The sequence below is a fragment of the Tursiops truncatus genome, chromosome 6, assembly GCF_011762595.2.
Source record: "Tursiops truncatus isolate mTurTru1 chromosome 6, mTurTru1.mat.Y, whole genome shotgun sequence".
Classification (NCBI taxonomy): domain Eukaryota; kingdom Metazoa; phylum Chordata; class Mammalia; order Artiodactyla; family Delphinidae; genus Tursiops; species Tursiops truncatus.
This window is the reverse complement of record NC_047039.1, coordinates 14,290,394-14,316,608: the sequence shown is the minus strand read 5'-3', so window position 1 is coordinate 14,316,608 and position 26,215 is coordinate 14,290,394. Positions and strand designations below refer to the sequence as shown.

General features: G+C 37.2%; 1 protein-coding gene across 1 annotated transcript; it reads left to right on the top strand.

Moving 5' to 3' along the window:
* The first annotated feature begins 2 nt into the window (after nt 1-2).
* On the top strand, nt 3-20,679 carry ADAMDEC1 (ADAM like decysin 1). The gene is made up of 14 exons (XM_019941407.3): nt 3-157; nt 386-504; nt 1,057-1,133; nt 9,173-9,251; nt 10,663-10,739; nt 11,917-12,103; nt 12,279-12,338; nt 13,023-13,094; nt 13,558-13,727; nt 14,090-14,171; nt 14,886-15,016; nt 15,960-16,137; nt 19,183-19,266; nt 20,493-20,679. The coding sequence occupies exons 1-13, from the start codon at nt 70-72 to the stop codon at nt 19,261-19,263; spliced, it is 1,401 nt and encodes a 466-aa protein (XP_019796966.1). The 5' UTR covers nt 3-69; the 3' UTR covers nt 19,264-19,266; nt 20,493-20,679.
* The last annotated feature ends 5,536 nt before the right edge of the window (nt 20,680-26,215 follow it).

Sequence of the window (26,215 nt, the reverse complement as noted above, 5' to 3'; positions counted from 1 at the left end):
TATTTTTTTTCAATTTGTAAAGAGAAGTAGGGGAAGATAAAACTGGACAGCTGGGGAGACCAAATCTTCATGTTGTGTGGGATGTCTCAGCTACCTACAGTAGCCAGCATGTCTTTGGTCCTGCTTTCCACCCTCTGGCTCATCGTTCAAGCTCAAGGTAAGTACTAATATATTGACAGTTCCAAAGAATTGTTTCATCATTGTCACATCTTTCCAGAATAGGGAGAGAAAACTAAAGAAAAATTCTTTGTTATCAAAGCTGAACTGGAGGAGTAACTTGTTCTTCTCAATGTTTCCCTTCTCAATGGAAATTGTCTTCCACTCACTTTCAAAAAACCGACAAAAACCTTTAAATATTTTGTCAGTATTACCTCTCTTTTTCTAGCAATAGCCATAAAGCAGACTCCTGAACTAGAGCCCTATGAAGTAGTTCATCCTAAAAAACTACACATTTTACACAAAAGAGAGATACAGAACAACCAGACAGAGAAGCATGGCAAAGAGGTAAGCAATGGGATGACCGTGGGATTTTGCTGTCATCTAAAGAGACAGTAAAGGACCTTTTCACTAGTAGAAGTGATGTCACAGTCAACATCTAGTAGTTCAGTCTTGAAGCCCATTTACATGAATGCTCCCCTTTGCCCAGGAGAGGGCATAGGATTTTTCTAAATGCTTTTACAGTTAAGCAGCAGGAAGGGAGTTAACTCCCACACTGGATCAGAAAAAATAAAACAGTTTGGGTGTTTCTCCAACTCTGTGGGGGGAACAAAAAAAAAAAGAGGACAGAACGGCAGTATTTCTAGGAGAAGACATTCCTTGCCAAGCCCACCAAACCCATGTCTTCTCCCTACCCTCACCTCCTGACCCCCCGAATTGCCTTTTGTCTATAATAGAGAAATCATATTATCTCATTAATTAACATTTTAAAAATGTATTATAGATATTAACTTTCTATTACATTTGTAATTATTATTCTATACAGCTACCTATATCATTATAATTATTTTAGATAGACTCATAAATATAAATTATCATTATATTATTACATATTTTTAGGAAAGATATGAACATGAACTTCAGTATCAGATGATATTAAATGGAGAAGAAGTCATTCTTTGCCTACAAAAAGCCGAGTAAGTTGTATTTCCTGACAAGTCTAATCACTGGATTATACCTAAGAGAATGTGGAAAAATAAATCTTCTTTAGACTCTATATACTGTAATTTGACATAGAAGACATGAAGCATATTGAACATTAGATGCTAATAGTTGGTGTTAATATTATCTAAGAAGTTTGATGTTTCCCTAGGAAATTATATGCAAAGAGTAAAACAAAGAGCTGCACGAATGACTTGATTCCCTGCTGCTTTTGGAATTTATTGAAAATATTTTTCACCCAGATAAACTGAAACCTTTGATGTGACTTTCCATTACTTTTTGTTGCTGTTGTTCTGTAAAGCATTTTAATTTTTTTAACATCTTTATTGGAGTGTAATTGCCTTACAATGGTGTGATAGTTTCAGCTGTATAACAAAGTGAATCAGCTATATGTATACATATATCCCCATATACCCTTTCTCTTGTGTCTGCCTCCCAACCTCCCTATCCCATTCATCTAGGTGGTCAAAAGCACCGAGCTGATCTCCCTGTGCTATGCGGCTGCTTCCCACTAGCTATCTATTTTACATTTGGTAGAGTATATATGTCCATACCACTCTCTCACTTTGTCCCAGCTTACCCTTCCCCCTCCCCATGTCCTCAAGTCCATTCTCTACGTCTGCATCTTTATTCTTGTCCTGCCCCTAGGATCTTCAGAACCATTATTTATTTATTTATTTTTAGATTCCATATATATGTGTTAGCATATGGTATTTGTTTTTCTCTTTCTGACTTACTTCACTCTGTATGACAGACTCTATGTCCATCCACCTCACTACAAATAACTCAGTTTCAGGTTTTTTTTGGCTGAGTAATATTCCATTGTATATATGTGCCACATCTTCTTTATCCATTCATCTGTTGATGGACACTTAGGTTGCTTCCGGGCCCTGGTTATTACAAATACTGCTGCAATGAGTATTGTGGTACATGACACTTTTGAATTATGATTTTCTAGAGTGTATGCCCAGTAGTGGGATTGTGGGGTCGTACAGTAGTACTACTTTTAGTTTTTTAAGGAAACTCCATACTGCTCTCCATAGTGGCTGTACCAATTTACATTCCCACCAACAGTGCAAGAGGGTTCCCTTTTCTCCACACCCTCTCCAGAATTTATTGTTTGTAGATTTTTTGATGATGGCCATTCTGACCAGTGTGAGGTGATATCTCATTGTAGTTTTGATTTGTATTTCTCTAATCATTAGTGATGTTGAGCATCCTTTCATATGTTGTTGGAAATCTGTATATCTTCATTGGACAAATATCTATTTAGGTCTTCTGCCCATTTTTGGATTGGGTTGTCTGTTTTTTTGATATTGAGTTGCATGAGCTGCTTGTATATTTTGGAGATTAACTCTTTGTCAGTTGCTTCGTTTCTAAATATTTTCTCCCATTCTGAGCGTTGTCTTTTCATCTTGTTTATGGTTTCCCTTGCTGTGCAAAAGCTTTTAAGTTTCATTAGGTCCCATTTGTTTCTTTTTGTTTTTATTTCTGTTTCTCTAGGAGGTGGGTCAAAAGGATCTTGCTCTAATTTATGTCATAGAGTGTTCTGCCTATGTTTTCCTCTAAGAGTTTGATGGTGTCTGGCCTTACATTTAGGTCTTTAATCCAATTTGAGTTTATTTTTGTGTGTGGTGTTAGGGAGTGTTCTAATTTCATTCTTTTACATGTAGCTGTCCAGTTTTTCCAGCACCACTTATTGAAGGGGCTGTCTTTTCTCCATTGTATATTCTTGCCTCCTTTACCAAAGAGAAGGTGACCATATGTGCATGAGTTTACCTCTGGGTTTTCTATCCTGTTACATTGATCTATATTTCTTTTTTGTGCCAGTCCCATACTGTCTTGATTATTGTAGCTTTGTAGTATAGTCTGAAGTTAGGGAGCCTGACTCCTCCAGCTCCATTTTTCTTTCTTAAGATTGCTTTGGCTACTCAGGGACTTTTGTGTTTCAACACTAATTGTGAAATTTTTTGGTCTAGTTCTGTGAAAAATGCCATTGGTAATTTGATAGGGATTGCATTGAATCTGTAGATTGCTTTGGGTAGTAGAGTCATTTTCACAATGTTGATTCTTCCAATCCAAGAACATGGTATATCTCTCCATCTGTTTGTAACATCTTTAATATGTTTTATCAGTGTCTTATAGTTTTCTGCATACAGCTCTCCTTAGATAGTTTTATTCCTAGGTATTTTATTCTTTTTGTTGCAATGGTAAATGGGCGTGTTTCCTTAATTTCTCTTTCAGATTTTTCATAACTAGTGTATAGGAAAGCAAGAGATTTCTGTGCATTGATTTTGGATCCTGCAACTTTACCAAATTCATTGATTAGCTCTAGCAGTTTTCTGGTGGCATCCTTACGATTCTCATTGTATAGTATCATGTCATCTGCAAACAGTGACAGTTTTACTTCTTTTCCGATTTGGATTCCTTTTATTTCTTTTTCTTCTCTGATTGCTGTGGCTAAAACTTCCAAAACTATGTTGAATAATAGCAGTGGGAGTGGGCAACCTTGTCTTGTTCCTGATCTTAGTGGAAATGGCTTCAGTTTTTCACCATTGAGAATGACGTTGGCTGTGGGTTTGTCATATATGGCCTTTACTTTGTTGAGGTAAGTTCCCTCCATGCCTACTTTCTGGAGGGCTCTTACCATAAATAGGTGTTAAATTTTGTCAAAAGCTGTTTCTACATCTATTAAGAAAATCATATGGTTTTTATTCTTCAATTTTTTAATATGGTGTATCACATTGATTGATTTGCATATATTGAATCCTTGCATTCCTGGGATAAACCACACTTGATCATGGTGTATGATCCTTTTAATGTGCTGTTGGATTCTGTTTGCTACTATTTTGTTGAGGATTTTTGCATCTATGTTCATCAGTGATATTGGCCTCTAGTTTTCTTTTTTTGTGATATCTTTGTCTGGTTTGGGTATCAGGGTGATGGTGGCCTCGTAGAATGAGCTTGGGATTGTTAGTTCCTCTGCAGTTTTTTGGAAGAGTTTGAGAAGGATGGGAGTTAGCTCTTCTCTAAATGTTTGATAGAATTCACCTGTGAAGCCATCTGGTCCTGGGCTTTTGTTTGTTGGAAGATTTTTCATCACAGTTTCCATTTCTATGCTTGTGATTGGTGTTTATATTTTCTATTTCTTCCTGGTTCAGTCTCAGAAGGTTGTGCTTTTCTAAGAATTTGTCCATTTCTTCCAGGTTGCCCATTTTACTGGCATACAGTTGCTTATAGTAATCCTTCATGATTCATTGTATTTCTGCAGGATCAGTTGTTACTTCTCCTTTTTCATTTCTAATTCTGTTAATTTGAGTCTTCTCCCTTTTTTTCTTGATGAGTCTGTTAGTGTTTTATCAATTTGGTTTACCTTCTCAAAGAACCAGCTTTTAATTTTATTGAAGTTTGCTGTTGTTTCCTTCTTTCTTTTTCATTTATTTCTCATCTGATCTTTATGATTTCTTTCCTTCTGCTAACTTCGGAGGGATTTTGTTCTTCTTTCTCTAATTGCTTTAGATGTAATGTTAGGTTGTTTGAGATTTTTCTTATTTCTTGAAGTAGAATTGTATTGCTATAAATTTCCCTCTTAGAACTGCTTTTGCTGCATCCCATAGGTTTTGGGTGGTCGTGTCTTCATTGTCATTTGTTTCTAGGTGTTCTTTGATTTCCTTTTGATTTCTTCAGTGATCTGTTGGATATTTAGTAGTGCATTGCTTAGCCTCCATGTGTTTGTACTTTTTACAGTTTTTTTTGCTGTAATTGGTATCTGGTCTCATAGCATGTGGTTGGAAAACATACTTGATACGATTTCAATTTTCTTAAATTTATCAAGGCTTGATTTGTGGCCCAAGATATGATCTATCCTGGAGAATGTTCCATGAGCACTTGAGAAAAATGTGTATTCTGTTGTTTTTGGATGGAATGTCCTATAAATATCAGTTAAGTCCATCTTGCTTAATGTATCATTTAAAGCTTGGTTTCCTTATTTATTTTCATTTTGGATGATCTGTCCATTGGTGAAAGTGGGGTGTTAAAGTCCCCTACTATGATTGTGTTACTGTCGATTTCCTCTTTTCTGGCTGTTAGCATTTGCCTTATGTTGAGGTGCTCCTATGTTGGGTGCAAAAATATGTACAATTGTTATGTCTTCTTTCTTGGATTGATCCCTTGATTGTTATGTAGTGTCCTTCTTTGTCTCTTCTAACAGTCTTTATTTTAAAGTCTATTTTGTCTGATATGAGAATTGCTACTCCAGCTTTCTTTTGATTTCCATTTACATGGAATATCTTTTTCCAAACCTTCACTTTCAGTCAGTATGGGTCCCTAGGTCTGAAGTGGGTCTCCTGCAGACAGCATATATACAAATCTTGTTTTTGTATCCATTAAGCCAGTCGATATCTTTTGGTTGAAGCATTTAATCCATTTACATTTAAGGTAATTATAGATATGTATATTCCATTTACCATTTTCTTAATTGTTTGGGGTTTGTTTTTGTAGGTCTTTTCATTCTCTTGTGTTTCCTGCCTAGAGAATTCCTTTAGCATTTGTTGTAAAGCTGGTTTGGTGGTGCTGAATTCTCTTAGCTTTTGCTTGCCTTTAAAGATTTTAATTTCTCCATCGAATCTGAATGAGATCCTTTCTGGGTAGAGTAATCTTGGTTATAGGTTTTTCCCTTTCATCACTTCAAATATCTCCTGCCATTCCCTTCTGGCTTGCAGAGTTTCTGTTGAAAGATCAGCTGTTAACCTTATGGGTATTCTCGCCTATGTTATTTGTTGCTTCTCCCTTGCTGCTTTTAACCTTTTTCTTTGTATTTATTATTATTTTTTTTTTTTTGCGGTACACGGGACTCTCACTGTTGTGGCCTCTCCCGTTGCGGAGCACAGGCTCCAGACGCATAGGCTCAGTGGCCATGGCTCGTGGGCCCAGCCGCTCCACGGCATGTGGGATCTTCCTGGACCAGGGCACGAACCCGTGTCCCCTGCATCGGCAGGTGAACTCTCAACCACTGCACCACCAGTGAAGCCCTGTATTTAATTTTTGATAGTTTGATTAATATGTGTCTTGGCGTGTTTCTCCTTGCATTTATCCTGTATGAGTCTCTGCACTTCCTGGACTTGATTAACTATTTCCTTTCCCATATTAGGGAAATTTTCAACTATAATCTCTTCAAATATTTTCTCAGTCTCTTTCTTTTTCTCTTTTTCTTCTGGGACCCCTATAATTTGAATGTTGTGTTTAATGCTGTCCCAGAGGTCTCTGAGACTGTCCTCAATTCTTTTCATTCTTTTTTTTTTATTCTGCTCTGTAGCAGTTATTTCCACTATTTTACTTCCAGCTCACTTATTCATTCTTCTGCTTTAGTTATTCTGCTATTGATTCCCTCTAGAGAATTTTTAATTCCATTTATTCTGTTGTTCATCATTGTATGTTTGCTCTTTAGTTCTTTTAGGCCCTTGTTAAACGTTTCTTGTATTTCTCCATTCTATTTCCAATATTTTGGATCATCTTTACTATCATTACTCTGAATTCTTTTTCAGGTAGACTGCCTATTTCCTCTTCATTTGTTAGGTCTGGTGGGTTTTTACCTTGCTCCTTCATCTGCTGTGTATTTATCTGTCTTCTCATTTTGCTTAACTTACTGTGTTTGGGGTCTCCTTTTCACAGTCTTCAGGTTCGTAGTTCCCATTGTTTTTGGTGTCTGCCCCCAGTGGGTAAGGTTGTTTCAGTGGTTTGTGTAGGCTCCTGGTGGAGGGGACTGGTGCCTGTGCTCTCTGGTCGATAAGGCTGGATCTTTTCTTTCTGGTGGGCAGGACCGCATCCAGTGTTGTGTTTGGGGGTGTCTGTGAATTTATTATTATTTTAGGCAGCCTCTCTGCTAATGGGTGGTCTTGTGTTCCTGTCTTGCCAGTTGTTTGGCATGGGGTGTCCAGTGCTGGACTTTGTTGGTCATTGAGTGGAGCCGGGTCTTAGTGTTGAGATGGAGATCTCTGGGGGAGCTCTCACCAATTGATATTATGAGGGGCCAGGAGGTCTCTGGTGAACTTGTGTCTCCCCCACTCAGGTCTGAGACCCAGCTGGAGCACCAAGACCCTCTCAGCCACATGGCTCAGAAGAAAAGGGAGAAAAGAAAGAAAGAAATAAAAGAATAAGTAAAATAAAGTTATTAAAAAAAATAAAAAAGATAGTATTAAATTTAAAAATTTTCTAATTAAGAAAGAAAAAGACGAGAGCAACCAAACCAATAAACAAATCCACCAATGATAAGAAGCACTAAAAACTATACTAAGATAAACATAAAAATCAGAAACTAGTCAGTTGCATACAGCAAACCCCAATCTACAGTTGCTCTTAAAGACCACCACCTCAATTTTGGAATGATTAGTTGTGTATTCAGGTATTCCACAGATGCAGGGTACATCAAGGTGATTGCGGAGATTTAATACGCTGCCCCTGAGGCTGCACAGAGAAATTTCCCTTTCTCTTCTTTGTTCACACAGCTCCTGGGGTTCAGCTCTGGATTTGTTCCCGCCTCTGCATGTAGGTCGCCCTCTGGCAACTCTTCTTCGTCCAGACAGGAGGGGGTTAAAGAGCAGCTGATTTGGGGGCTCTGGATCACTTAGGTCAGGGGGAGGGAGAGGTATGGAATGCAGGGCAAGCTTGCAGTGGTAGAGTCCAGTGTGACCTTGTACCAGCCTGAGGTGAGTCATATGTTCTCTCAGGGAAATTGTCTCTGGATCACGGGACCCTGGCAGTGGCGGGTTGCACAGGCTCCGAGGAGTGGAGGTGTGGATAGTGACCTGTGCTCGCACACAGGCTTCTTGGTGGCGGCAGCAGCAGCCTTAGCATCTCATGCCCATCTCTGGGGTCTGCGCTGATAGCTGTGGCTTGCGCCCATCTCTGAAGGTCATTTAGGTGGTGTTCTGAATTTCCTCTCCTCGTGCACCCCGAAACAGTGGTCTCTTGACTCTTAGGCAGCTCCAGACTTTTTCCCGGACAGCTGTGGCACACTAGCCCCCTTCAGGCTGTGTTCAGGCAGCCATCCCCAGTCCTCTCCCTTGGGTCTGAACTCTGAAGCTGGAGCCTCAGCTCCCAGCCCTCACCCACCCCGGCGGGTGAGCAGAGAAGCCTCTCAGGCTGGTGAGTGCTGGTCGGCGCCGATCCTCCATGGGGGAATCTCTCCACTTTGCCCTCTGCACCCTTGTTCCTGCACTCTCCTCTGTGGCTCTGAAGCTTCCCCCCTCTGCCACCCACAGTCTCTGCCTGCAAAGGGACTTCCTAGTATGTGGAAATTTTTCCTCCTTCACAGCTCCCTCCCAGAAGTGCAGGTCCTGTCCCTATTCTTTTGTGTCAGTTTTTTCTTTTGCCCTACCCAGGTACGTGGGGAGTTTCTTGCCTTTTGGGGAGTCTGTGGTCTTCTGCCAGCGTTCAGTAGGTGTTCTGTAGGAGTTGTTCCACATGTAGATGTATTTTTGATGTATTTTGGGGGAGGAAGGTGATCTCCCCGTCTTGCTCCTCTGCCATCTTGAAGGTCCTCTCCTCCATTACTTTTATAATAACATATATCTAATGCTCATTCAGGGCACACAAGTTTGAGATAGATCCCAGGGTATGGGGCTCCACCAAGTTCTATAATAGTCAGTAAACTTCTCCCTGAATGCAATGGTCCTTCATGTGTATTTACGACCCAACACCCTACAGAGATCCTTTGGAGGCTATATCCTTGGTTCAAAGAATCCCAAAATAATCCATTTGAAGGTAGAAAAATTCCTATGTGATTTTTCTATCAGAAAAGTATTTCAGGGTATTTCTTTCCTCAGATCTAAGAGGTATAACTAATGCTTTGGTTTGCTTCAGGAGCAGACTTCTGATGTTGGAAAAGGACCAGTGGTCAGAATGCCAGCTCTTTCTCACTGTAGACATTATCATTCCTTTAGTACTGATGATCTTACAGGAATATTAGCCTTTACTACCACCATGAGAGTATCATGCAGCTTTCTGCTCTCTACAGGCATCTCCTGGGGCCAGACTACCTTGAAACATATTACTCACCCACAGGAGAGAAAATCACAACAAGCCCTCAGAACATGGTAGGTTCCGAATGCTTTCTGGGACTCTTACTTGGATCTGCTGCTTACATCATAAGATTCATAGGTTCAAGGGCAACTTAAAAAAAATTAAAGGACTTGAAAACAGGATGCTCATCTAAGACCAATGAGATAACAGATGAAAAAAATTGTATCTTTTTTTAAAAGATAGGAGTAGTAGGAGGCTTCCAAGTGTTGCATTTTTAGAAGCAACCAAAAGTCTGCTTTCCCTTAAACCATCTTATCAATAGGTTAGAAATATTGTCCCCTAGGTACTTGAAAGGTCATGTCGCTGTTTACTGTTTCCTAATGATATATGCATTTATCCTGAGATCAGAAAAGGTACATTATTTAATATAATTTTTTATCTGGTTAAACTACCATCATATGAATAATGCCAAGGTATAGATATCAGACATAGAGAATCAAGGCCAAGGGAAAAACAGGAAGAGAATATAAAAAGACTCATTCATAGAGTATTACCAAGCTAAGCGAGTTTCTCAGAGCCACCCTCCATGGTGCCCCAAATATCTACGTTTCTATAAAAAAACAGACAAGACTTATGCCACAGAATGACTCTCCATTCCCTTCTCAAGTCAAGACTCTCATTTCATGGATGTCTGGATTGTTGCTAACATTGACCTCTGGGGAAAATATCTGATAAATTTATTCATGCTCAAGTGTGAATAGCCAGTGATATCTTAATGTGGTACCTTTTCCAAGTCGTCTATAAGAAAATGTTTATGATGACAAGGTTTCTTACAAAGGAAAGAAAGATACAGATGGATTTTCAGACCCTGAGGTAAATCAGTTTATTTTGAGCAAGAGTTTATTCATTAGCTTTCTTGGATCATTCTACATAAGTGACCCATTACTTTGCTTCTACGAAGCACCAACCATGTGTGAATCTCTAGTTGTAGATAAATTCTCTGGGCTTCGGATGCTGGTAAAGGGATGCCACTAACACACTAGTTAAAATAATGAGTTGGACCAGTTAGTCTGAGGGGCTCAGGAGTGGTGATGTGGCCCCCTGAGGACTCTAGAATCTGGAAAAGTGAATACCTCATTTTATTGATATGTGATGCACAGTGGAGCTTGCATAAGGGAACTATATTCTCAAAAGTTGACACTCAAACCTGAGAGCTCTTGGGGAGTGCTATAGATCCCATTGGGGAACTGGCTACTTCTCAAATGCAGCATCCACTCTTGCCATGAGTCCATTTAGATTCAAATTCCCCATGGAGTAGTTCATGAAACCGCTGAGGTTCTCAATGTTTTTGTTTCTGGGAGCTGGTCTGGCCACAGCCACTACTTGAAGAACTTTCCTACATATTCAAGATAAGAGCTTTCAACACAACTGTGATATGTTTACTTTTGTAGTTAAAAAAAGCAAACACATTTTTTTCAACCTTAGGAACACTGCTACTATAAAGGACACGTCCTAAATGAAAAGGATTCTGTTGCCAGCATTTGTACTTGTGATGGGCTGAGGTGAGTGCCACTTGCAAAAATGTTAAACATCAAGCACCATTTTGTGACACAAGGTTGAGTCTTTCTGAACACCATATCTTCTTACTATCCTGGTAGAATTGTCTCCATTGATAAAATGTTGAATATATGTGGTTAAAGTGAAGAATAATGTATCATCCTTGCACCCATTATCTGCGGTTCCAGTAAAAGTTAAAGTTAGCAATTTTTAAACAAGTACTACATTCTGGAGCTTGATGATATCTGGATCCATTTTCATGTTTATCACCCACTCTACCACTCACTCCCCAAAACCACCTGTTTCATTTTCTTAAAGATTCTACCCTGCAATTGTCATGGTTGAACATAATTTTTAGAAGTTTGTGTGTATGGGTATGTGTGTGTGTCTGTCTGTGTGGTATTTCTGTTTACTAAAATAATTCTTGCCAACTAGGGAAAATTTTTAACGTGTGAGAAAGCACAAATACAAAAATATCCACCATAAAATTTTACCTCTGTGTATCGCTATTATTAATATTTTGTCATGGTTGCTGCCTTTTATGCATATAGACAAATATATCTTTTACATGATTGAAATATGAAATAAAATATACATGATTCTTCTGCCAACCTGGGACATACCACATGACATCATAAGCCTTTTCCCAGGTCATAAAATACCTTCATAGATGTAATTTTTAACAGCTGTGTTGGCTTTCTAATATTCCAACATATGGATTTACTTTGTATTTCTGAACTAATTTTCCTTCTAAGAGGAGAAAATCTTTAAGTTAATACTAATTATAAACTGTTCCTCTGGCTGATCTGCTCATCATTCTTTCTCTCTTCTGGGGTTCTTGGTATCTAAACATGCCTTTACTGCATTTTCCATTATATGTCTGGGAACTGCCAAGAAATATTTGCTAAATGTGAAAATAAACTATGGTGTACATTCCAAATTCTTTGGGATAGCTTCACCTTAGTACTTCTTGTTCAGAATTCTCTAGGTAATTAAAATAGGCTCTATTTTAGTACTGACAAATACTGAGTACAACTTAAGTTAGCAAAAGTTAGCTGCAAGGCCTACAAATGAAAACTCTATGTGTGAGTTTGGGATTGAGGGAGAGGTATCCCTGACACTCTGGTCAGTGGATGTGACTCTGGAAGACAATCTTGAAATATGAGCCTCTGTATCTCGCAGGGGATACTTCACACATCACAATCAGAGATACATGATAAAGCCTTTGAAAAGCACAGACCAAGAAGAACATGCTGTCCTCATATACAACCAGGAGGAGCTAGACCCAGCTAATCACACCTGTGGTGTAAGAAATGTTGGCAGGAAACAGGGCCTTATTCGAACCTCAAGGTCACTCAAAAGGCCAAAGGTGAGTGCAGCTTTCCGACCAACATTCATTTCAGCAATGATGTATGAAATACTGGTGCACCCAGCAATGACTCGTATGAGTAAAGCTCAACCCTTCTTTACTTATTTAAATCTTTGTAAGCTTTTTAATCTCTTAGGTTGAAGATATTAACAATGTTCTTTCACTCTTTGTAAAGAAAGACTTTCTTCAGGCTAAGAAATACATCGATCTCTTTTTGGTGCTGGATAATGCCTTTGTGAGTATGAAATATAAGTACTTTTTGGCCAGTTAAGTCAACTTTTAAGTTTTCTTATCAAGTGGACACAAGCAATAAACTATTCTAGCTGAAAATACAAAGTCTGTCCACCTGATTGTCTTGTCTGTTCTACCTGCTTTGTCAAAAATAGTTTTCATTCATCCCCCCCTTTAAAATCTTCTGCCAAAATATTCAGATATTGGAAATATACTTAATGCCAGATAGCAACAGTAAAACAACCACAATAACTAGAAACATAAAAGAATGGGTTATTAATGTCTTTTTAAAGTTCTCACTATAATACATATAGACATAAAACTATCTGTACTTTACAAATTATGTTCATATGCTCAAAAATACTAGAATCTGTGCTTCTCTCAAATACTGCTTTATAACCAAATTTTAATAATATTAAATTGGTTTAAAAACACTGAAATTAATTTGATTTAACTTAGTTTGAATTGAAATTTTATATGAATGCCAAATTGTTCTCCTGCCAAAAACGTCTTACATTTGAATTAGAATTTGTTGAAATAGATTCTTATATAAGATAGACGTGGAATGAACAGACATTTATTTACATTGAAACGTGTAATTTTTCTTAGAATGTAAAATCCTGTACCCCATCAGCTTTCTCATTTTAATTTGTGGTTTTAATTACTCTTTGCATTTTCTGTTTTACAGTATAACATGTATAATAGGAATGTAACTTTGATAAGAAGCTTTCTGTTTGATGTGATAAACCTACTCAATGTGGTAAGATATTTGTTCTCTAAACATATATTTCCACACAGGAGCTTAGGGCTTCCCTATGTGTTCACCAAATAAGGAGCTGGGAGAGTCACAATGGCTTAAGGCCAGCAGTTTTGGGAAATTTAGCAGATATGATCAACATCAAGGTAAAATCACATATACTGTAGAAAAGGCAACTTCTAGGTTTTCTATTTTCAAAATTTGGATACATTTATGCATCACTTGTGGTCAGTAAAATATCTAAAATACTAAAGAAATCTCTCCTACTATATAGCACAGGAAACTATATTCAATATCCTGGGATAAACCATAATGGAAAAGCATATGAAAAAGAATATATATATATAACTGAGTCACTTTGCTGTACAACAGAAATTAACACATTGTAAATCAACTATACTTCAATCAAAACTTTTAAAAACAGAAATCTCAAACATTTTCATGAAGAAAAATGTTCTTTCCACAGATGTATAATACCATAGATGTTCAAGTGGTCTTGATAGGTATGGAAGTCTGGTCTGATGGTGATAAGATAAAGGTGGTACCCAACACAGCTGTCACCTTTGAAAACTTTCTGAATTGGCATCGTTCTAACCTGGGGAAGATGAAGATCCATGACCACGCTCAGCTACTCACGTGAGCACACGCTGGACAGGGCCAGGCCTATTTTGGCAGAGAAGATAGTTATCCCAAATGTTTCTTGGCAGACATTCCTGTTCAATTCTACCTCCCTGATCAGTTGTCAGAGAGCCTAAAGTTCTACTAATAGCAGTTCACCTGTGAGATTATTGGAGACCCATGTCAGAACACTAAAATCGACTCTTGGATGTGGGATAGCCATCTGTGGTCATTATAATGCTATAGAACAGCAGAAGCTTTTCGGGGGCCTCATGAATATGAAAAGGATAGGGGAACTAGGGAAATCTCAAACAGAGTTGAAAAAAGCTGATGGTTCCAAAGATTCAAATTGTGACAATGTGCCTGTAACTTTCACACAGTGGAGTTGGCTTCAAAAATCGAATTACAGCACTGGCAGCCTTGAATTCCTTGTGTTCCCCATCGTCTGTTGCCGTTATTGAGGTTTGTAAAAATATAGCTCCATGAGGTTCTATAACCTTCAGGAAGACAAGCACAATGTCTTATTCAGAGTTAGCACAATGTACATTTTCTGAGTCAGTAAATAAAAGTAGAAGTGAACCTCCTGCTAGATCACTACACTGAAGATTCCTTGGATTATGAAACAGAATATCTCTTTACATTGACTATCCCAGAGGTTTCATTCTTTAGTTTGTGTTAGTGAATGAGAACAGGAAGACTGGGACATAAAGGGAATCCAGGTGCCCTCTGGGGCCCAAGGCAACTTCAAATTAATCATCCCTAGTATCTATGGCCAGGAAGGTCAGACAAAGTGCATGCTGGTGTCATACGGCCAAACACTACCAATGTCATAGGCATCACGGCAATAGTTTTTGGAGGTCTTTGAGTATATACTATGGTGTATTTTAGTACTTCTTATAAAGAATGGAATTACCATAATTTAACCATGGTTTATCAAGAATTCATCATTAATTCAGCAAATATTGATTGAGCACTGGCTCAATGGTTAGATTCCCAGGAGGCAATCATTTCAAATGTTTATGCAACAATTTTCAATAACCAATGACAGGGCAAGAAGCTCAATGATTCAATAATTTTCATCTGTCAAACTATTTTTTTGTAACACTGAACATTGGCAAAAATTAACAAATAACTGAATAAAATCAGAAGTAATAGATATTTCTATTCTTTTTCCAGGGTAAGAGAAAGAATAGTGTCTCTCTTGCAGGAGTGATGGCACATGAGTTGGGTCATGCCCTCGGTATGCCTGATGTTCCATATAACACCAAGTGTCTCTCTGGGAGTTGTGTGATGAATGAGTATCTGAGGTGAGCCCTTGTCACCCTAGAGAAAAAATATTTCTTAAATCCCAAAGAATTCAGATGCAGCCTATATAGTTGGATGGAAAATTTTTTTTTTTTATGTAGGGCTGTTTCCTGCTAATTCACCCTCCAGCTTTTTTCTTTTTTTTTTTTTTTTGGCCACACCGCACAACATGTGGGATCTTAGCTCCCCAACCAGGGATCAAACCCGTGCCCCCTGCATTGGAAGTGCAGAGCCTTAACCACTGGACTGCCAGGGAAATCCCCACCCTCCAGCTTCTTGATGTATAGGATTTACCAGCTAGCAGAGTTCATTATTTAAGATCTCCAAATATGCCAAGATAGAGTTTATAAGTATAGTGACCATGTTAACTTAAAATAATTTTAGCTTAAAATAATATATTTTCTAAAAATATTTATCTAATTAAGATGATGACAACATCCTTATAAATCCCCATCACCAATCAATTCATTTTTATGTTATTAATAGTTGCCTTTTAATTCCAGGCACTTTGCAAGGACCTGGGATAGAAAAATGAAAAAACATACCTTGCTTTTGAAGTGTTCATAAATAGATAAATATGTCCATAGAACCTCTAATTCTGCAATTATTTCCTTTCACTATTCATTGTTATTATCGCCTACCTCTTAGCCCTCGGCGAGATGAGTGAATGATAACAAATGGCGAGGCTCATCACTGCTGCCCTTTAGGACAGAAGTGAATCCACACGGGAATTTAAATTCTTCCAACTCTACAACTGGGTGTCTAGGAAAAGAATTTTTCAACCAGCAGAGTATGCCTGCTCTATGAAGCTCCACATATAACATGGTCCATTTATACTAAATTTGGAATTTTCATTGAACTACGTAATATCGTTAGACAAGTCAGATTCTCATGTTCACTTATCACTGTGTGTCATGATATGTCTCATTTTTCTTCTGGTTACAGTTCAAAATTCCCAAAGGATTTCAGTACAGTCAGTCGCTCACATTTTAAAAAATATATTTTATCTCAAAAACCAAGCTGCTTGCTGAAAACACTGGTTCCTAAAAATATGACGATAAAACCAGTGTGTGGGAACCAACTTCTGGAAGTAGGAGAAGTCTGTGATTGTGGCTCTCCTGAGGTATGAAAATATCCACGGTTTAAAAATTTTACTAAGGAGTTATTGTTGCATAAGAATTATACTGTTTTCTTTTTCTTTTTTTTCCTTTAAAATGTTTTTTTGGAAATTCTTTTTAAAGACAAACTTGACATCTTAGTAAAACGTAGGCTTGCACTTGTTTTCAGTACTGCTTTTAGTAATCTTTTGAAAAGCATTTCAAAGCCAGGATACACTTATGACATGATTGTATGAAGTTCAGTGTAAAGAAGTAAATCATTAACTATAACATGTCACTTATGATCTTTCCTAAATATATTAGTCAGAAATTCCTAAATCACATAAAGTCACAGCTGATCATTTGTTGAGCAATAACAATTAAAAGTCTAGAAGTAAGTTCTCTCCATAGAAAAAGTGCTGGCCTTCTCTCATCAAACCAGTGTGTAAACGAGGAGAAATTAAAACAGAAGGAGAAAAAAGAAAAATCACACAAACCTGTAGAAAATGGGTTAACATAGAACGTCTAAGATAATTACTATACTTCTGCTAATCTTCATAAAAATCTGACCCCTTCAAGGCATCAGTGCACTCTAAAGAATGTCTCTGATAGAATGTTTACTAGCAATCCCAGATTGGGTTTCTAAAAGAAAGCATTCTATTTTCTTAGCAATCTTCTTTTACTTTTAAGGTTGAGAAAATGAGTTACTATTTGAAGAGAATTTTTATGTGTTAATCTGCAAAATGCTTTTATAATCACAATCTCCTTATTACTCACAACAAATCTACAAAATAGGTTTGTTATTTTCCCAATTTAGAAAAGAAGTGAGATGCAGAAAATTTAAGTAACTAGATCCAAGGATACAAAGCTAGTAATTGGTGAAGCCTACTGCAACCCAAGACTTATCCATTACTTTAAGAGGCTCTATGACAATGGGGAAGGCATGTAATCTCTCTATGCCTGAGTTTATTTATTCAAAAATTTTAAGCTATTGAATTATATTAAAAGTTTACATGGTGCAACAATCATTTGTAAAGAATATTGCAAATATTCTCTTAATTATAATGAGATATGAAATTTTACAAATGACGTGATACCCTACAATAAGTTAGACTTATGTTTATCTCATTCTTACTTCCTTACATTCCCATGTGGTTTCTTGGGTGGAAGATCATTGAAGTTGTTCACAATCCTTACTATTTCTAATTTCAGCAGGTAAATAACGTGTATTCAGTACATACAGACACACCTACAAAAAAAAGAGGGAGAGAAGGGAGGAGGAGAGGAGAGAGAGAAACTACTATATATGATGTATAATATCTAATATTCTTTAAGTATATCATCCAACTGCTATACTTTTTCCATATCTTGATTTTCTTCTTCTACAGATGAATAAAATCAGAGAGAGTTCAAGCTTACAAACAACTGAATTTTTAAACAACTGTTTTCTTATCCAAAAAGTAGTGTATATATACTTTATATAGTATCCTTTAGTGAAAAATCCAGTTTTCCATGATCTTATATGCTATTTTATTATTTTTATGTATATATGCAGGTATTTTTCTGGATTTAAAAAATGATCATTCTATCTATCTGTCTAGATATTATCACACAACTGAAATGCTACTTTAATGACTGTAACTATGTAACACACTTTAATATCTTTAATAGAAAATTTCTTCACTGGCTTTTTTTTTTTTTTTTGGCAGTGTTTACATAGCAATTATCCAGTGTTCATTCTTCTATAAAACTCCCAGTATTTTTTTTTTGTCAACTTGCCCACAAATACAATTGAGATTCTGGTTGAAACGTGTTAAATTCATAATTCACTCTGAAGGCCACTGGCATTTTCACAATATTAAGTATTGTCTTAAAAGACAAGTTGCCTTTGAAGTTTTTCAGGGAAGTTATATAAAATGTTCTTCATGCAGTTCTTGCACATTTTGAAAGTTTATTTTGAAGTATTTCCAATTTTTTCTTTTTGCTATTAATATGTATAATGTTTTCTTTTTTATTTAGGTTCTAATTTATTAGTGTTCTTGATGTTATTTTATTGTTATCTTAAACAGCTATCTTAGTGACTCATTCAAAGTTTTTAGAGTTGATCCTCTCTTTTTTTCCTAGGTCAAGAATTGTACCACATATGAATAATGAAAGTGTGATTTTATGTTCCAATTATTATACTTTCATGTATTTTTTCACTCATAGCATTTGTCAGAATTTACATTAAGATATAGCCTATGAGTAACTTTTTTAAATTACTTTTTATTGGAGTATAGTTGCTTTACATAGCTTATAAATAATTCTTGTCTTATAGTTTATATTATTGAATATATTTTTGCTATTCATCAGATAGATTTTATCATAATGATGCATAATTCTGTTCATAGTTTACTAATATATGCTTAAATAAGTAAATAATGGCTACCTAATTTGTACTAATTTTTGCCATCTATCACTATAATATTAGTTGTTTTCTCCCCTTAGCCTTTTAATATGATGGATTATATTACTTTATTCTGTAGAGCTGAGTCACTCTTGCATTTTTGGTGACAAAAAAAAACCCTGCATAGTTTGTAATAGAGAGTTGTTATATTAATAAGCTAGTGTTTTACTAATATTTTATTCAAGTTTTTGCATTTATATTCATAAATGAGAATAGTATGTATGTGTATATTCATTACCAAATCTCATTATCGAAATTATGCAGGCTTGGTAAAATGAATTGAGGATTAAGAAAATTTTTTTCTCTATCTTCAAGCTGTTTGAATAGTATAGAAATATTGTCCTTTGAGCTTTTAAATTAACTTACATGTAATACCACGTGGGCAAATTTATTTGGGATAATTCTTGGATAATTCTATTTTTGTCCTTTTAGGAGGTAGTTTTCACTACTCAGCATTTTTTCTATTATTAAATTTCCTTGGTCATTTCCATTAGAATTTGTATAGCAGAGTAATTTAGTTTAGAAAGTGAAATTTCACTGTCATCTTGTACCAGAATTCTGTGCACCTAGTCTACAGGAAAAAAAATACTTGAACCCACTTTCGCATTGTGTGTGTGCTTTAAAGGAATGTGCCAATCCTTGCTGTGACGCCACGACCTGTATGTTAAAACCTGAAGCTGACTGTGGAAAAAACAGTAAACCATAACACGTAAGACTTTTTTTTCTTTGTTTCCAAATATTTTCATACTTCTATGTGATTTAAGAAAGATGTGACACTGAGTTCTACAATACACTAAAACACAATTTATTTTACATTTTTTAAATGACTCAGTTTCAGAAATGAAAAAAGCCATCAATATGAACATAAATAACTCAGAGTTGTGTGTATATTAATATAGTAATGAGAAAAGTGGCTACTTTATCACCTACTAGATCAGGACCGCTGTAATCTGTGCTAAAATTTGTATAAGTTTCTATTAGTTATAAGTTTAATATAAAGTAATATGACAGGAAATTTTATTTAAAAAGGTCTCAATTGAAGAGCAAATTTTGTTCTTAAGTGCTGATCATTGAAACTTGCAGCGTAGTCAGAAAATAACATTTAAGAACACACTACAAGATTTAGCAATTTTATTCCTTTCAAAATGCCTCAATAATTCATAGTTCACTTATTATTTTTGTGTTTTACACACTCCTACATAAGTTATACTAGGAAACCTAATTGTTCTGAATATATTCCTTTCAGTGAAAAACAGTCTCCAAATCTAAAAATGGCAACAAGAACAAAAAGTTATAAATAGGGGAAAGGTTCAGGATAAATTATATTAAAGGAATTATTCTTACAAATCCCCACCCTTTCCTGAATTTCCTGAATCTTTTCTGGGACGGAAACTGCAGAGAGATTATAAAGTGAATAATCGACTCAAAAACCATTGACTATAACTTCCTCAAGGAAAGGATCAGAGGGGTCATAAGATGAGGAACATCATTAATTCTCTCACCAAGCATCATTGCACTCAGCTGAACCCCTGGTGTGATCCATTCTGCAGGGAATGCTAAGACATTAGGCCCATTTTCTTCCTCTGTCACAGTGACCAGAAGCATAGCGTCACAGCAAACATCCATTCAACTCTTTAGGTGCTTGGAATGATAGGTGGGCATGCCCCATTACTGGGCAAGATTGGCAATTTAGTATCATGGAAAGAAAATTGGACTTGGACTCAGGAAACTTCAATTCTTTTCTTAGTTCTTCCCCAAACTAGGGACTTTAAGCTAAGTTATTTAATTAGTTTTCTCACCTGTAAAATGAAGCTAATGATATTGCCTTTCAGTAGGGTTGTTAGCATTTTTAAAATTCTATAAATATTTATTATTATTACATAATATTTTATAATTTATAATAACCATGGCTTCCAACTTTTTTCTTTTGATCAGAGAATGAATCCAAAAATCCACTTCATTGAGATGCTACTTGCCAGGACAAGAATCAAGAAATCTAAACATGCCAGGAATCTTGCATATTCTCACGGTTGCCCTGAGATATATTTTGCTTTTCACTTGTCATTATGCTTCCTATAGTTTTACCACTCCAGCCAACAGGTCAATAAATGTATTTAGAGAAGCTGCATGTTTTCTAAGCCTGATCTTTGGTGTATTTTTAAGGACCCTGAAGCTGTTGTTTAGCTCTGTTCTTTGGAGAACAAAAGAAATTAGCCTTTGACTAAAACACCTCAAAATGTTCTGCTGAATTATGCAGGCTCAATTCAGAATTGTAAACTGTTAAGTCACATGTGTTTTAACCCCACTTTTTTTTTTTTTTTTTTTTTTTTGCGGTACGTGTGCCTCTCACTGTTGTGGCCTCCCCCATTGCGGAGCACAGGCTCTGGACGCGCAGGCTCAGCGGTCATGGCTCACGGGCCCAGCCACTCCGCGGCATGTGGGATCTTCCCAGACCGGGGCACGAACCCGTGTCCCCTGCATCGGCAGGCGGACTCTCAACCACTGTGCCACCAGGGAAGCCCCTTATTAAGCATTTTTAATTTTGTCATGTGTAATCCTTTCACCATCACATTTAATATTAATTTGAAGAAGTCTGCATTGCTTACACTGGAATTTAGCCACCAAGGAATGCCACCAATTCATCTATTGGCTTAATGAACCACAATGTCAATGAATAAAAGCGCAACTTTTTGAGGATTTTCTGTGTGGTCATTTTCAAAAATGAATATTTTCTAGCTTTGCTGTAGGTTTGTGTTAGATGTCAAAGCCTCACATAATTAGACAGTTTTCCCTCTGGTCATTTGACGGCATTGCCACAGAGAGCTGGGCATCGTGATGGAGATGGAAAAGGTCACATCATATTTTAATGCCCGAAATGAAATGACTTGAGGCCAGTCACACAAGACTAGACTTCTTTTTGAAGTTTCTCTAAACCCTTTTTAACAATTAAAATAATTGCCCACATTTCCACTGATGCCTGGGCCGGGAGAACAGGAACTTAAACATACTTCTAAAGATTAGGTTTTGAAACAAGCAACCTTCCAGAAAACGCTGCTTGCTCCTGTCGGCTGTCTTCCCCTTCCTTGCTTCCATATTACTGGTGGGTTTGTAACTACAAGTGTTACAGTGAAGCTGCACATCTGATGTTGCTGGTAGCCCTGCTGCAGCCAGGACTTGTCAATATCCCCAACTGTCCACTGGTCTGATACAAACTCCCACCCTAATCTTCCAAGGAAAAAGGGTTTCTTTAGGTTTATTTCTCCCCTACCTCATGCTCAGATAGAGGCTTCTTATAGTAAAACCGCTTGACCTACAAGGATTATAACCAGTGGCATGCTGGAGACAGCTAGCATTGGTTGTAAAACACAGCCATTACTAAAAAAGCAACCCATAAAAAATGTGTAATTAAATACATTATATTAAAACCTATATTAGAGCTCCCCAGAGAAACACCATACATACTATATTTACATTTATTCACTTTTTATGATAAATAGATATATATCATATACATATGATATCTATCATATACATATGATAAATACATATCTATATCTATATTTATAGATGTCTGTCTGTCTGTCTATCTACCTACCTATGTAAGAGAGAGAGAAATTGAGTTTTGTTGTGAGGAATTCGCTCACACAATTATGAAGGCTGAGAAGTCCCCAGATCTACCATCTGAAGAACCAGGAGAGCTGGTGCTGTAATTCAGTCCAAGGGCAGGAGAAGTTGGGATGAGGTGTCCCAGCTCGAGCAGGCAGGCAGGAAGAAAAAACAGGACAATTCTTTTTTCTCCACCTTTTGTTCTGTTCAGATCCTCCACAGATTGGATGATGCCCACCAACCTTGAGGAGGAATCTGCTTCACTGAGCCTTACGACACCCCGTGGTGCAGTCACAGAAGCAAAGGACACACTGAAAACTTATCACTTCCGATCATACTACATTTTACTAACCCGTGCTCTTCTTGTTGTCTAGGTCTACCATAATCATGTGATGGAAATCTCATACAGATCTTCCTTGATTTATGATGGGATTATGTCCCAACAAAGCCATCGTTAAGTTGAAAATGCAGTTAATACACCTAACATCGTAGCTTAGCCTCGCCTACCTTAAACGTGCTCAGAACACTTCTATTAGCATACAGTTGGGCAAAATCATCTAATGAAAAGTCTGTTTTACACCAAAGTGTTCAATCTTGCAAGTAGTTTATTGAATACGGTACTGAAAGTGAAAAACAGAATGACTGTCTGGGTACAGAATGGTTATAAGTGTATGGGTTGTTTCCCGTCATGATTGCATGGCTGGCCGGGGGCTTTGCTTCCCTGCCACTGCCCAGCATCTTGAGAGAGGATCATACCGCATATCACTAGCCCGGGAAAAGATCAAATTTCAAAATTCGAAGGACAGTTTCTACTGAATGGGTATCGCTTTTGCACCATCACAAAGTCAAAAAATTGTAAGTTGAACCATCATAAGTCTGGGACTGTCTGTATACCCGTGTGCTACTCTGTGTAGTGTGTACACCTCTACTCTGTGTTCAGTGATGTCACATTAGTAGCTTTGAAATGGACCCTGGTGGGAGAATTTTATTACAGAAATAGGCAAGTGCTATAAATCACTGATTGTTTTGTGCATTGTCTATATTTCAGAAAGTGATGGAGAAGTTTTTTATAATGCAGATTCAACTTAAAAATGAGTCTTTAGGGCTTCCCTGGTGGCGCAGTGGTTGAGGGTCCGCCTGCCAATGCAGGGGACACGGGTTCGTGCCCCAGTCCGGGGGGATCCCGCGTGCCGCAGAGCGGCTGGGCCCGTTGGCCATGGCCGCTGGGCCTGCACGTCCTGGAGCCTGTGCTCCGCGGCGGGAGAAGCCACAGCAGTGAGAGGCCCGTGTACCGCAAAAAGAAAAAAAAAAAAAAGAGTCTTTATAGCAATTACAATGTGAATAACACAAAAAAATTGAGAGACTATTCTTTCAGTATTGGAAAACTATTAACCACTTAAAGTCACTCACATTTTTGACAAATGAGAGAAATTCCAATATATATTTTTGTGGTTTCATTTCTGTTCATTTGCATAAACAAAGATACAAGTTCTGATATTCATATCAGAACTACCCTCATTCATCATTTGCAGCAGCTAGTCTGGCTACAGACACAATTGTTCAACAGAAATCAAAGAAAGCATCCTGTGAGAATCCAAAGGCTGTATGAAATTTACAATAAAGAATACTGTATGCTTTATTATTATTTAAAAATTATATGACACACACCCTTTGTATCAGTAAAATTTATAATAAGCATATGTACTTATGTGCAAACATGCCTTTTTTTCCCCCTGAGAGCCAGTTGTTAAAAATTTACCAAGGTACCACTGATTAGAGCATTTTATATCTAAAATTTTTAAGTCATACTCATGTGACTTAACATCACTTTGTCCAGGGTATATCAGTGTTATCAGAATGCCCAGGTCATGGGAATGGATTCTAATAGCCCAGAAATATGATCTCCATCCCTTTTCCACTCTCTTCTCACCTACTAAGTCCATATACATAGTCTAGTCCCTTCCTCTTCCTTTCAGTGTTGTTTTTTTTTTCCCTAAAAGATCCCTAGTGTTTTTCTGAAATTTGCCTTGATTAGGGCTGCTCCAGTCTATTGAACATGGGTTTATATCTATAAACCTCAAAGGCAAGAGTCGGGATTTTGATTTTTTTTTCCACCTTAAAAGATTATTCTCCCTCAGTTATTGAGACAGTATATAAATACATGGACTAGAGCTGAAATAGGGAGGACCCCTTCCAATTCTACTTAATAGCGTCTAAGCTCCAAAAGCTGATGTATATTGAGGGGGAGGGGCAACACCTAACTCCAAGTGGCTTCAGGCTGTAAGTCCCAAGCCCTTGCCTAGCTAAAATGTCCTATTACGTAATTTAAAATTTCTAAACAACTCCTCATTTTGTAACCAAAAGTGGGGTCTAGTGCTCGCTGCTCAAAAGCCAATAAAGAGGCAAGCTTGGTGGAAAGGAAAGTTTGCTTTATTTTGGATGCCAGATACCAGGGTGGACACCCGTCCAAAGGCTGACTCCCCGATACTGACAGAGCTTTTATAGGCTGAAGGAGACTACATGCAGAAACAGCACAGTCAGCTCTGACCGTCATCTTGAAATTGGTCATGAGGTAGTCTGACCACTGCCATCTTGATTGTTTTAAGAACAGTTAATTTTCAGTTCTAGGGTTGGTTTGTTCCCATTTCCTTGAGGCCAATTCTTGGAATTGTGGCAGCTTATGTCATGGCTACAGTCCGATCATCATGTAGTTAGCTTCTTCCACCTGGTGAGCGTTTCAGTACCTATAAGACAGCTCACAGGATATGGCTCATAATATTACCTATAGCCCTTGAGTAGGAACTAAGGGTCCTTGACTAATGTTTAATGACTAAACTATTATTATTTGGTCTCCTTTGACCATTTTCCTTTGTTTCTGCATTTTCTCACTTCTCTGATTAAACTTATTCTTTGGCTAAAGTTTTTCCACAGATGAAAGACAGACAGAGGACTTGGGGGACAAGGACCATAGGGTCCTGCTCCGTTTCTATTTGTCATGAAAACATAGCATCTTCAGAAAAGTGGCTTAGAGATTTGGACAATTTTTAAAGGCTGGGTATAATTGGCATATTACCAAATAACCAATTTAAATAAAAGTTTTCCCACTGAGTTTATCAGGAGCCATCAAACTATTTGGGAAAAAAATTGCTGTGATAAAGACTTAAATACTGTTTTTGGAAACCTTCAGATGATTGGCATGTTGGTAGACCAAACATCTGGATAGTTTGCTTTTGACATTTGGTAATATGCAGACAGTCCAACAGTTAAATGTGATGTGTTTTTAACATCCAGAAATTACTTTTCAAAGGCATAATTTTGTTTCCAAACAAAGCAAAATCAAAACACCACCATACATCTGTTCGACGCTGTAAGTTTTTCAAAGTATTTTTATATCTTTTACTTAGTTTGATTCTTAATGAAATCAATAAGAGATATGCATGAAAAATATTATTATTTTTATTTCATAAGGAAATAATCTGTGGCCAAAGAGGTTGTTTAGTGATTTATCTAGACTTCTATAGGAAAGTTTGACAGAACTCAAACTCCAGTGCCCTGAGTCCCAATGTCAGATCACTTACAAATAATTTAGATGTTTACCATTTTATCCTCCTTTCTGATGGGATTATCTCTGGAATGGATGAACCTCACATCTTAAAGCATTCAGATGGCATTTATATATTAAACCTTAGAGTGTGTCATAAATCCTAAGAGAACCTAGGATGTTGGAAAATTAATTTGAGCTCAAAGGCCTAACTAATGTCTACAGATAGTGCTCAGTAATCTGCTTTCTACAGACACTGCAGATGTTACTTCTGTTTCCTCCAAAGAGCTTCCTTTTCAAATACATGTTTCAGGAAGTCTTGAAATATTGGAATCAGTTTTTACATTGCCTTTCTCTGTCTTCCTTGTGATCACGTAGTCAACAAATTCTAAGAGGAAATTGAAGGCATAGAAACAGAGGATCAGTTAAAGCTCACCAGGGACTTCCTGGGTGGTCCAGTGGTTAAAACCCCACGCTCCCAATGCAAGGGGCCCGAGTTCGATCCCTGGTC

Excerpts from the sequence above, each read along its gene's own strand:
- ADAMDEC1 (XM_019941407.3), top strand. The coding sequence starts at position 70 with ATGTTGTGTGGGATGTCTCAGCTACCTACAGTAGCCAGCATGTCTTTG. Across the intron at positions 12,104-12,278 it reads GGTCACTCAAAAGGCCAAAG|AAAGACTTTCTTCAGGCTAA; the intron begins GTGAGTGCAGCT and ends CTCTTTGTAAAG. Across the intron at positions 12,339-13,022 it reads TGGTGCTGGATAATGCCTTT|TATAACATGTATAATAGGAA; the intron begins GTGAGTATGAAA and ends TCTGTTTTACAG.